This window comes from Eleutherodactylus coqui, chromosome 5 (genome assembly GCF_035609145.1).
Source record: "Eleutherodactylus coqui strain aEleCoq1 chromosome 5, aEleCoq1.hap1, whole genome shotgun sequence".
In the NCBI taxonomy this organism is placed as follows: domain Eukaryota; kingdom Metazoa; phylum Chordata; class Amphibia; order Anura; family Eleutherodactylidae; genus Eleutherodactylus; species Eleutherodactylus coqui.
Genome location: NC_089841.1, coordinates 96,873,804 through 96,886,474, shown reverse-complemented (window position 1 = coordinate 96,886,474; position 12,671 = coordinate 96,873,804). Strand labels below are relative to the sequence as shown.

Sequence of the window (12,671 nt, the reverse complement as noted above, 5' to 3'; positions counted from 1 at the left end):
GAGGCAGAATCTCGCTGCGGATTTCGCAGTGCAAATCCGCCCGTGTGCAGGAGGCCTAAAATGAGAAAGTAGCAACTTTTGAAAATAGTCAAAATTAAAAAGATCATTCTGTGTCTACAGCTACTGGACAGATGTATGGGTCTCTGTGGTAACAAACTACAAACCCTATGTAGTCTGATCCTGCAGCCATACTTCCTTCCATCTGTGTCTTACTGCTTACTAACATAATCTGACATAGGTTACAGTCTTCAAGAGCCTTTGTTCAGATGAGTCTATAACTGTGAAGGTTCTTATTGATGATACTTTCAGAACAGCTGAGAGACATATCTTGGGGTACGTTCCCACGGGGTGGAAGTGCTGCAGAAGTTCCACATTCAAGAGTCAAAATCCACAGCTGATTTCGGCAGATGCAGCGCTCCCCTCCCAATTCTGTGCAGTATGAGCGTAGCAGCCCCTCACCCAGCATCTGGTGGCCTGTAGTGGGCGCACCGCCGCTAGTCAGGTGATTCCTGCAGAATATAGTAGAAAACACACAGCATGCTGAAATGTATTTCACACAGACTGCTTGTAGAAATGGCATACTGCTTTGTATATAGCTCTATGGTCTAGCAGTTTTTCTGCGCACAACTCAAATTCCATTCAGAAACCTTACTTATAATGATGTAGACTATATGGTTTTTGTACTCCGTTCACTTCTGGCTTTAGATAATGATGAACATTTTTGTTTCAGGTTTCATGGTTGGTCGAGATTATGAGGCAGGAGGAATAGCCAAGGATGGAGCGAAGATGGTGACTGCAGTTGCATGTGCCAGTGTACCAAAAATTACTGTAATTATTGGAGGCTCCTATGGTGCCGGGAATTACGGAATGTGTGGTAGAGCTTACAGGTTAGTATCACCGACAGCAGCAATACTTTGTATTGTTAAAAATGGCTAAAATCTAAATGACAGGTGATAAGAATGTTGTTTATGGTACAGCACTGTGAAATGGTAAGGGTCTCATTCAGTTTACACCTTATTTTAGCATATGTCACACTGCTGTCTGATAAGACATAGTAATAGACTAAGAGGACCTGAGTAACCTCACAGCATAGTTCTTGAATGATTATGCCATTTCTTTTCAAAAGAGAAAGTTATCGAAGGGCTCCTCCAAACTTGCATATTTGGGGCTGTGTGCTAGTCCTGTAATTCCACAGACAATACACAGTTCCATTATATGCTTATGAGGCTATACATGTCGGTGTTTTTTCACACAGACCAATGGTCCACATTAAAAAATTCATGGCATGGCCTGTTTTTGTCAATTTCATGGTCCATGTATGTGTGCTGTTCACTGTAAATTGTGAGTAGGTTGTTTAGGCACAACTCTCATTACTGCTAGTGTGCATCGGGCCTAAGGCCCAATGTCCACGGGCGCGTTTGATTTGCGGAATCCATGCCCGCAGGGAAGCATGGGCGTTCGCTAATTAATTAAAGCATGCGGATTTCTTTTGCAAACCCTTTGCTCCATTTATGTGTGGTTCCCGCACGGACGGCTTCCATTGAAGTCAGTGAAAGCTGTCCGATCCGTGGCCTGCCTGCAGCTGACACTGTGGATGGGCCACGAAACACGTAGAAAAACAGGAGATTTAAAGCGGTGTGGACAATCTGCAGTACAGATGTCCCGGCAGAAGACAGATCTGCTGTGCGGATGCCGCCTGCCCGCACAAGTATGAAGGATTGGACTACACTGTGGGCTCCCGCCCGTGGACATGAGTCCTAACACTGATGAAAAAGAAGTAACTTCCTCCTGACATGTAGTAGTTGGTCGTACCACATTTCGGTTTCTTTGCCATTCCCTCATGACCACTATTTGAGCCCCCAAACACATTTCTACGTGCACACTTGCATGATGACATGTCATTCCTAGGGTCAACAGGTCTGCATTCTGGTGCTACCTAGAAACTGTCAGCAAACTTATGTTAATGGATCAATTTCTTTTATTATGGTCCTTCTGAACATGAAAGCAGTCGCTTGTGGCAAAACGGTGCTTCATATTGGCTGATTGGTTTTGAAGGATCAAGCTGACCAACTCACATTTACCTTTTATATCTTCTTATCTCAGCCCCAGATTCCTTTATATGTGGCCTAATGCTCGGATATCGGTGATGGGTGGAGAGCAGGCTGCTACAGTATTAGCCACAATTGCTAAAGACCAGAAAGCAAGGGAGGGGAAATCGGTAAGAAGCTCACTATTTTTATGTTAAACTATTATTGAAATAATATTATTATGTTAAACTATTATTGAAATAACTTTTTAAAGCTTTATTTAAAATTGCTGTGAATGCACACTGCCCTCTTCCACATATTACTGTAGATGCTTCTGTCTATATCCAGCTGCAGAATTCCAGCTGCTACTTCTCCATTGTTGTCCACCTTTCTGCAATCTCCCAAATTCTACAACTGCTGTTCAGAAAGATGTCTATTAATTTGTAAAGCGCTTCTCCCTTTTAAACTAATAATGGCCACTGAATTTGCCCTTTCTGTGGTTTTATCTGTTTCTGGGAAGTAATAAAATGATTTATAGCCAGCATTACAGCTGAACGCTATCTCTGCTCAGTTTTGTAAGGCTACACTAGATATACTTGATGCTGAGGAGGGCTAGGTAGCTCTTAATTAACTTTTTGCATCTTACTCCAGCACACTTTATAGTAATACTCCTAAAATGCCTGTCTTAATAAAGCTCGGCCTAAGTGTTTGAATTTTAGTGTGATTATGTTGAACATTGTCTTTATTAGGATGCAGAAATGTAAAGCTGACCGCTGGCTTGATGCTACTTTTTACCTTGCGTCTGCCGTATGACTAAAATTTTAAGGAGTAAATTAAGTATTTTTTGAAAGAAGTGGTGCATAAAGGGGTTGTAAACTGTTGAGTGCCCACCCACTGAATAGGTCATAAATGGGAGATCAGCAAGGGTCTGCCACCCAGGACCCCACTGATCAGCTGTTCGCCAGTCCAGTGTTCTTGTACAGTGAGCTAATTTTCTGCAGGATGTAGGCAGCTCTGTTCCCACTGTAATGGCCAAGTTTTGTATTACAAGCCATTCACATTTCCTGCAATACCAAGCCTGGCCACTGCATGAGAATGGAGCTGTCTGCTTCCTGCAGAAACCGGCTCTGTGCACAAGTACACCACCACAGAGAATAGTGGATTTCTGAGAGTCCCAGACAGCAGATCCTCGCAGATCTGTTATTGATAGCCTATTCTTTGGGATCGGCCATCAATAATTTATCTTTCCACAGGGGTTGACTAGTTGTAGATAAATGAATAATCGGCAGAGGGTCACTGCTTGCGAGTCCTGCCGATCAGCTGATTTCCAGTGCCACTGCTAATGTGGTTAACGCTAGAAGCGTTAGTACTGATAACGTTGCAGTGCCCCAGTTTGCTACTCCAGGCACAGCTTCCACTGAATTCAATGGGAGCGATGCCTACAATACCAACTCAGGCCGCTGCACTACCGACAGTGCAGTCTGCTTCCTGCACTGTCCATGCTGACAGCAGCACTGGGAATCGGCTGATTGACATGGTCCTAGAGCAACATCCCCCCCAACGATCATCTATTCACGACCTATCCTGAGGATAGGTAATAAACAGAAAAAAAAACCTCCAAAGTTCCAGAGAATCCCCTTAAAGATGGCAATAGAATCCCATAACCCACTAGGCTACTGAGTTTTGGAAGTCTATCAATAGTAAACAGTCAAGACGGCAGCAGAACACCATAGCTAAAGATATTTGCTCCTAGAGATGACTTGTTTTGTTGGGTTTCTGCGGTTCTGCAGAGTACAAGTAGTTAATCTGTGCCAAGTATCCGCATGTGGTGCGCAATAATTGTAGTATGAAGTCCCCTTAGTGCCATTTTCAGAGCATGCAGACGAGGGAAATTAGTTCTTCCTTTATTTTGTCCTTTAAAGTATCACATAACACATTGTATTATTGTTATACTAGACATATGCGTCCAGTCTCTTGAAGTGGGGTCTGTTTGTGTTACTTGTACTGGCAGTGTGATTAATTAATAAAATTATCTTTTTTTTTGTTTGTTTTTGTGAGGGATCCATGATACATTTTGGCAAAAATGTTTATTTGCTAATCAAAACTAATTTGCATTTTCCTTTTACCATCTGCCCACCACTACTTAATTGTTGGGACTCTGAGGGCTGAGTAGAGCATCCTTCTGCACTGATAATGGTTAAGGTGCTTCAGTTAATGCTCAGATCATCTAATAATAGAGATGGAGGTTTGGTTGACTAGATTTTGAAGTTTCATAATTATTCTTTTTTTTTTTTTTTTTGGTGAAGCTTTATGAAAACTGAGTGTACTGCTAATAGCTACATTTTTTTTTCTCTTAAAGGAACGTTTATTGGGCATTCTCATACAGTATAATTCAAACATACATAGGAAGAGATATCGGCAGTATTTTGTAGATCAGAACTCTTGTACTCTTTCCGTCTTTTGCAATTACATATACATATACCCTTTTATTTATTTCCCCCCCAAAACAGAACCCAAGATTCCCAACCTGGGAAATAGTAACTAAAACATAAAAACAAAGGTTTCACCCACGACACGACCGTCATCACAGCAAGCATATAATATCCCTGCGCATAGTGAGGAGTAGAAAAGGAAAAACACTCAAATTTCCCTTTGGCCAAGAAGCTAATGAGATATGCCTGATACAGTATTAGAGCAGTCAACCCACCGGCCCCATATCTTACTAAATTTGGCAGGTCAGCCTCGGGCCATATATATTAACTTATATAGAGGGATGACCGCATTCACTTCATGCTGCTAAGCAGCCCTAGTAGGTTTTTTGGGATGTTTCCAGTTAAGCAATATAACTTTTTTTAGCATAAAAGAACAGCAGCAATTTATATAAAGTGTGTGTTACTGTGTCAACCGGAATGTCCTCCACAAGGCCAAAGAGACAAATTTTAGGATGCAGGATACAGTTAGGGCCAGAAATATTTGGACAGTGACACAAGTTTTGTTATTTTAGCTGTTTACAAAAACATGTTCAGAAATACAATTATATATATATATAATATGGGCTGAAAGTGCACACTCCCAGCTGCAATATGAGAGTTTCCACATCCAAATCGGAGAAAGGGTTTAGGAATCATAACTCTGTAATGCATAGCCTCCTCTTTTTCAAGGGACCAAAAGTAATTGGACAATGGACTCTAAGGGCTGCAATTAACTCAGAAGGCGTCTCCCTCGTTAACCTGTAATCAATTAAGTAGTTAAAAGGTCTGGGGTTGATTCCAGGTGTGTGGTTTTGGATTTGGAAGCTGTTGCTGTGACCAGACAACATGCGGTCAAAGGAACTCTCAATTGAGGTGAAGCAGAACATCCTGAGGCTGAAAAAAAAGAAAAAATCCATCAGAGAGATAGCAGACATGCTTGGAGTAGCAAAATCAACAGTCGGGTACATTCTGAGAAAAAAGGAATTCACTGGTGAGCTTGGGAACTCAAAAAGGCCTGGGCGTCCACGGAAGACAACGGTGGTGGATGATCGCCGCATACTTTCTTTGGTGAAGAAGAACCCGTTCACAACATCAACTGAAGTCCAGAACACTCTCAGGGAAGTAGGTGTATCTGTCTCTAAGTCAACAGTAAAGAGAAGACTCCATGAAAGTAAATACAAAGGGTTCACATCTAGATGCAAACCATTCATCAATTCCAAAAATAGACAGGCCAGAGTTAAATTTGCTGAAAAACACCTCAAGAAGCCAGCCCAGTTCTGGAAAAGTATTCTATGGACAGATGAGACAAAGATCAACCTGTACCAGAATGATGGGAAGAAAAAAGTTTGGAGAAGAAAGGGAACGGCACATGATCCAAGGCACACCACATCCTCTGTAAAACATGGTGGAGGCAACGTGATGGCATGGGCATGCATGGCTTTCAATGGCACTGGGTCACTTGTGTTTATTGATGACATAACAGCAGACAAGAGTAGCCGGATGAATTCTGAAGTGTACCGGGATATACTTTCAGCCCAGATTCAGCCAAATGCTGCAAAGTTGATCGGACGGCGCTTCACAGTACAGATGGACAATGACCCCAAGCATACAGCCAAAGCTACCCAGGAGTTCATGAGTGCAAAAAAGTGGAACATTCTGCAATGGCCAAGTCAATCACCAGATCTTAACCCAATTGAGCATGCATTTCACTTGCTCAAATCCAGACTTCAGACGGAAAGACCCACAAACAAGCAAGACCTGAAGGCTGCGGCTGTAAAGGCCTGGCAAAGCATTAAGAAGGAGGAAACCCAGCATTTGGTGATGTCCATGGGTTCCAGACTTAAGGCAGTGATTGCCTCCAAAGGATTCGCAACAAAATATTGAAAAAAAAATATTTTGTTTGGGTTATGTTTATTTGTCCAATTACTTTTGAGCTCCTAAAATGTGGAGTGTTTGTAAAGAAATGTGTACAATTCCTACATTTTCTATCAGATATTTTTGTTCAACCCTTTAAATTAAACGTTACAATCTGCACTTGAATTCTGTTGTAGAGGCTTCATTTCAAATCCAATGCGGTGGCATGCAGAGCCCAACTCGCGAAAATTGTGCTACTGTCCAAATATTTCTGGCCCTAACTGTATATGGGGCCCCTAGGTGTGCTTCCATACACTTAAGGACATCTCTCCAAAAGGTCTGCAAAACATGGCATTCCCAAACCATGTGTATGATTGTGTCCGCACTCATCAAGCATCTTGGGCAGTCTGTATTGGGAATTAGGCCCAGGTGGGAGTATAGTAGATTCTATGTAGGAACTTGACTTGGATCAACCTGTCTCTTGCACTGATCAAGGGCGGCCCTGAGCTTGTCAAAGGGCCATCCCGGTCGTCCGAGTTTAGGTCTGGTATGTCCAAGCTTCACTTTTCAAGAGCCCCGTCCCTCAGCGAGGCAAGACCCCATGTCAGTTGTCTATAAAAACAGGAGAACGGCTTCAGAATGTTGGCCATCTGTGCCAGCTTCTCTAGTTGGGTCAGTCCGAGGGGTGTGTTCAGACCTCCAAATTGGGCTCCGAGTGCAGACGTAGTTGAAAATATATAAAAAGGGAGTTATTTGAAATGCCGAATCACATCAATAGTTGTAAGAAAGTACTAAGAACACCATTCTCAACCACATCCGAGAGGGTAGTTATCGCATGACATCTCTAGAAGATAATGTCTGGCATTTCTGGCAAGTGCGGGAGATTAGGATTTCTCCACAAGGGAGTATGAGGGGACCATTTTGCTGCCTCGTCCTGTATCAAGTGGAGGGCTATACTCCAAACCTTAAGGGTCGCCCACATAGGTATAGGAAGGGTAGTTATGCGTGAAGTAGGGCCTCTTAGCAATCCTCTAATACTTTGTTCAAGACTTACTAGTCTGCGCTCAAGCCCCACCACTGGGTTATAATCAGTAGAAGACAGCCAGCACCCCACGCATACCAGCTGGCTAGCCAGGTAGTAGTAGCGAAAGCGGGGGAGGGCTAGTCCCCCTCCCTCCACAGGCAGAGTTTCTAGTTTAATTCTCGGGGTGGATCCTCGCCACAGTATACGGAGGAATATTTTTCGGAGATCCATAAACAACTTTTTAGGGATCAAAATAGGTGCATTCTGGAATATATATAGAAATTTGGGTAATAGCTTCATTTTGATTAAGTTTATGTGACCTACTAGTGTCGGTGGGAGTGAAGCCCATCAGGTTGCCATAACTCCTGCCCACTCCAACAATGGGGCAAGGTTATCTGCATAGAAATGGTCAGCAGACTTTCGCACCACTATCCCAAGGTAGGTAACTCTGTCAGTCCACCTCAGCAAGGAGGGCCAAAGAGGTTGCATGGGCATCGACCACAAGCAGCCCAGTTTTATCTCGTGTGACCTTCAACCCAGAATATGTTCCAAATATATCAAAAATTGAGAGTACTGCAGTCAAGGAGGATTCTGGGTCTTGCAAGAATAAGAGGGTATTGTCTGCGTAAAGCGCCACCCGTTCTTCATATGCTCTGTCGGAACCCCGTGACTTCGTTTATAGCTACTTTACTGCACTCCTGCAATTCAATTTTCCATTGAATTAGTCCTGGGATACTATTAACTATAAAAAATTTTAATGGAAATCTAGTAATTGATTCTGAAACCACAAAATGTTAACTAAAACAAGAATAGAAGGAAAAATCCCTTAGAGTACCTGAGTTTTCAACATGTTTTCAAAAATACACCAGGTTCTCCTTACTCACTAATTTGCTGCTGTTTGCGCCCTGTACCATATCTGTAAAGTTCTGATTTTCAGGTAGTTCTCCCCATTTCTGTTCTGCTTTTTGCAATCCATTTTCATTGGTGTGTAGCTAGTAGTTTCCTGTCTTGACTTTCTTGCCCTTTCCATGCAGCATGGCACTGCCACTCGTCCAATCAGCAGGGATGCAGTAGCTGAATGCCAATCCCTCTGCTTTCTCATAATGATTCAGCAGATATTCAGAGACCTTCTGGCCAGATGATTAATAAACCCACTATAATGTGTATGTAATGTTTACACACACGGGTTTTAACAGCAGGAAGGGCAGGGACTGGGGAGATCATTATCACAGTGTCTGCAGATCTGTCAGCCCATGCTGATGGCCCCTCCCCCTGTTGCTGTGGAAACAACCCTGTGTCCTTGTTACTACAGAAGCTCTGTACCTAACGACAGAGAGTGGATTGCAGAGAAGCTGAAATGGAAACCCCCTAATGGCAGCCACTTCAAACGCGAGTGGTAAAGCAACAACATTTTTAATGCAAGTGAATTACAGGAAGCATGAGACTAATACAAGCTACTAGATGAGCAAAGTTAGTGCCCCCTCTAAGAAAGGTAGGATCATAAATATTACAGCTAAAGCAATTTCTTACATTAAGAGCTGCTGGAAGCTGTAAATGACTTTCTATGTTGAGGTTCTTTGGGGTCCGTACCCTACACACCTGGTTCCAAAGAGAAACTCCTCTTCTTACATGTAGAAAGCGGTACTATGCATGTAGTACAGGTAGATAGCCGTGTGGTACATGTAGTACAGGTCAAGGGCAATATAGGACATATAGTACATTCAGTGAATGACTCTTCTTGCCGCCAGTGTGTGCTCGGTTGCAGGTGTATTAGCAGTGAACTATTCCTGATTGGCTGGATGTTAGAGGTAATTCTGCGTTCTGCAGACCGGCACCGTCCAGCATTGTATGTTGAATGTGGTTTCAAGTTACAAGAAAAGATATTGTCATTTGAAAATATAGTAATCTGAGGTCACTGTAACATTAGTTTGAGTCATATGCTATTTATAAGCTATACCTCCTTTAATTCCATTTTCTATTACTTTCTATTCCATTTCCTTCGTTATTCACATTCTGTGGGGCCCTCAAAATTAATTTAGTTTGTGGAAATGATTGTAGTGTTACATTACAGATTTAGAACTTTATTTTGGTGCTTTGTATTCTTGCATATTGTTATCGCTCTTTGCTTCATTACTTGGTGCACTACATTTCCCACAATACAGCTAAGTAGAAAACCTGGCTTCCCCAATGATGGCACGTTTTACAGTCTGACTGAATGCTAAGGTGTTTGGTTTTATAACAGCTCTTCGCAATCAGTAATATAATATTTATATAGCGCCTACATATTCAGCAGCACTTCAAAAATCAGAGGAAACGGACAAAGTAATATGTAACATATAAAATAAAACTAGGAAAACAAATTGAACAGGAGGGAGGGTTCTGCTTGCAAAAACCTAGGCCCAGTGCCCACAGATGGATTATCGCTGCAGAATTTTCGGCCAGACACCCGCTGCAAATTCTGCAGCAATGTCCATCCATAGACATGCCATGTTAAAAGAATCTTCTCTGCCCACGAGTGGAAATCAACTGCAATTTTCCGCTTGCAGGGAAGAATTGCAGCATATTCTATTCTGTGCAGAAAATCGCATGGACAGCTTCCAAAACAGTCAATGGAAGCCGCCTGTCACGCGGCGAGTCGCCACGGATCCATATCATCACCAGCGCGATGACAACACGTTGTCCTGCACTGCCCATGTGCGCTGGCCAAGACACTCGCCACGGATCTGGACAGATAAGTATAGGGGTCTCTGGCCGGCACTGGGTCTGATTCCGCTGCGAGATTTCAGTTGGAATCCTACCCAGCCGTGGGCAATGAGGCCTTACTCTGAGGAAGTATCTATGACACGAGAGGGATAGTGTCCATAAAGCTGTCACCAGCCAGTATCTGGGTAGGTATAAAGTGCATTAGCATGTATGGAGTGCAGGGAATTCAGTAGGAGCCATAAGTAAATCGGCTGTATCCACGCAGTCGTGGTCATGTGCTGTCTGAGAATTTCACATGCAAGAAACCTCAGACAGCACATGAGTGTCTCATTTCTATACAGTGAGGCTCAAATCATAAAAGGGTTGGTGTCTCTAATAAAACGGCCATACTATGTATGTTACTTTAACCCCTTGAGTGGCAGGTTTCCTACCACCCTGTCGTGCCCACCAGGGCAGGTTTTTTAAAATGGTCTAATCATTGAATTTCAACTAATTTTGCAGTTGCGTCTCAAGAGCCATAACTTTTTCATTTTTCCATTGACATGGCCATATGAGGGCTTGTTTTTTGCGGGACAAGTTGTGATTTTTTTTTAAAAGGGGGGAGGAAAAAAAGAAATGGGGAAAAAAGAAAAAAAGGGGCCATGTCATTAAGGGGTTAAATAATGTATTAACTTCCTTCTCTGGGTCATTACGATGCATGGATATCACATGTGTGATTGTATTTTTGATTTTTTACAAAGTAAAGGGAGACAAGTGTTTTTATTATTTTTTAAAAAAAATTTATTTTTTTTTGTCCCTTTAGGGGACTTCCACAGGGACTCATCAGGACCCCTGATCACATTCCAGGGGTCCAATGGTGACAGCCCTTTACATGCTGCGGTGACAGCCCTTTACATGCTGCGGTGACAGCCCTTTACATGCTGCAGTCACATAGACTGCAGCATGTAAAGGGTTAACACAGCAGAGATCGGAGGTTTTCTCTGATCTCTGCTGTAAGAGCAGGTACCTAGCTGTCCTCTGACAGCTAACAACCAGCTCTCCCTGCCACAGAGACCATCGGCTTGCTTCTGACAAGCCGATGGTCTCTATGGCAACCTGTAAACAAAGCAGGAGGTTGCCGACATATCGGCAATATCTTCTGCTGGTTTTTCAAAGCCCTTGCTTTGTTCTCTGTGGGTCTGTGCAGGCAGAGCACACTGTCACAGCTTGTGGCATTGTGCTCTGCAGCTCCCATAGTGATACATAGCCCGGAAATCTTCCGGGCTATGTCACTATGAGCAGTGGAGCTCGTCCCGGAAAATTTCCGGGCGTGCCACTCAAGGGGTTAATACTTTTTTTTCTTTGTTTTAGTGCACTCATTACATATTGCTGTTGACATAAACTTCAGTATGTGCCGTTCTGCTGCTGATCTGCATCTCACATGAGAAACTTGGTTGTTCTATTCTTTTATGCTTTTTGTATCCCTATCTGAATTGCATATTTTGCTGTACACTCTAACAAGCACAGAAGAAAATAGTTGTACATTGTTTAAGACTTTTATGACTTAAAAAAAAAAGTGTTCCCCCGCAACATTGCATAAGATCTGGGTGCTTTCAACAGTGCTTCTCCCAAATGCCCTAGTCTGATGGATGTCAGGCACTGAATACAGCAGCCCAGGCTCAGGTACTGGGAGCTGTACAGTAGCTGCTCTTCTAGCCCTCTACGAGATGAATCCCTTCATGGCCATTTTATAGATGTTTCCATTTTAAACGTACCTCTGTCTCATGAGAGAAGTATTCTGATGTCTTTGTCTCGCACTCATGTGGCTATATTGGAAGTAATTATTACTTTCTGTGATGTAGAATTTTATTTTTTTTCGAGCATGAATGAGAACATTACAATTCCATTTTTCGATTTTATCTATACCTTAAATTCCCAGTTGTTGCCTTGCTCATTAAAACCTGCAATGATATCACACCTATGACAGTGATGTGATTTTCTGCATGTTTAGAGTCCTAGTAGAATTGTTATAGTTTGCCCTGGGCTCATCTTCTGCATGGCATCACATTGGTGGTTCTTTTTGGGCGATTTATGAAAGCCCTTCACTTAAAGGAAATCTAGAATCAGCGCTCCAATGTGTAGATGCCTTAACCCCTTAACAACGGCCCCATCGGGATTCTACGTCCTCAGTAAGTGGGCTTTAATCCTAGAGGACGTAGTTTTATGCGTCCTCTTTGGATTAATGCCCACTTGCCTGAGGATGTGACCGCTCCATGCTGTCGGTGCCCGCAGGTAGCGAAAAGCTGTGGATTGCCAGCGTAATTTAAAATCTCCCTGCTCCTGGCTACAAAACTTAGCCGAGAGTCTGGAGATTTCACGGAGATCCGCGGTGAGCGGTTCCTGGTCACGTGTTTGCTGTTATCCAATGGATAATGGCGATCACGTAAAAGTAAAAAAAGGTGAAGGTTCATCTCCCCTCACCGATGCGATCGGTGAGAGGAGATGAAACTTTTTAACGGAGGCCTCCGTATTTGCACCCCGACGCGATCCTCATCCGTGAACTTTCCCAGATTCTGTGCATGCGACCGCCGGCAAAACACCGGACACATGTGC

At 43.0% G+C, this 12,671-nt stretch overlaps 1 protein-coding gene across 1 annotated transcript in view; it reads left to right on the top strand.

Moving 5' to 3' along the window:
* Window positions 1–12,671, top strand: part of MCCC2 (methylcrotonyl-CoA carboxylase subunit 2) — a 64,654-nt gene that overhangs the window by 41,493 nt on the left and 10,490 nt on the right. The window contains exons 14-15 of the mRNA XM_066602923.1: window positions 731–887; window positions 2,104–2,218. Coding sequence (XP_066459020.1) covers window positions 731–887; window positions 2,104–2,218 — 272 coding nt within the window. The remainder of the gene's footprint in view (window positions 1–730; window positions 888–2,103; window positions 2,219–12,671) is intronic.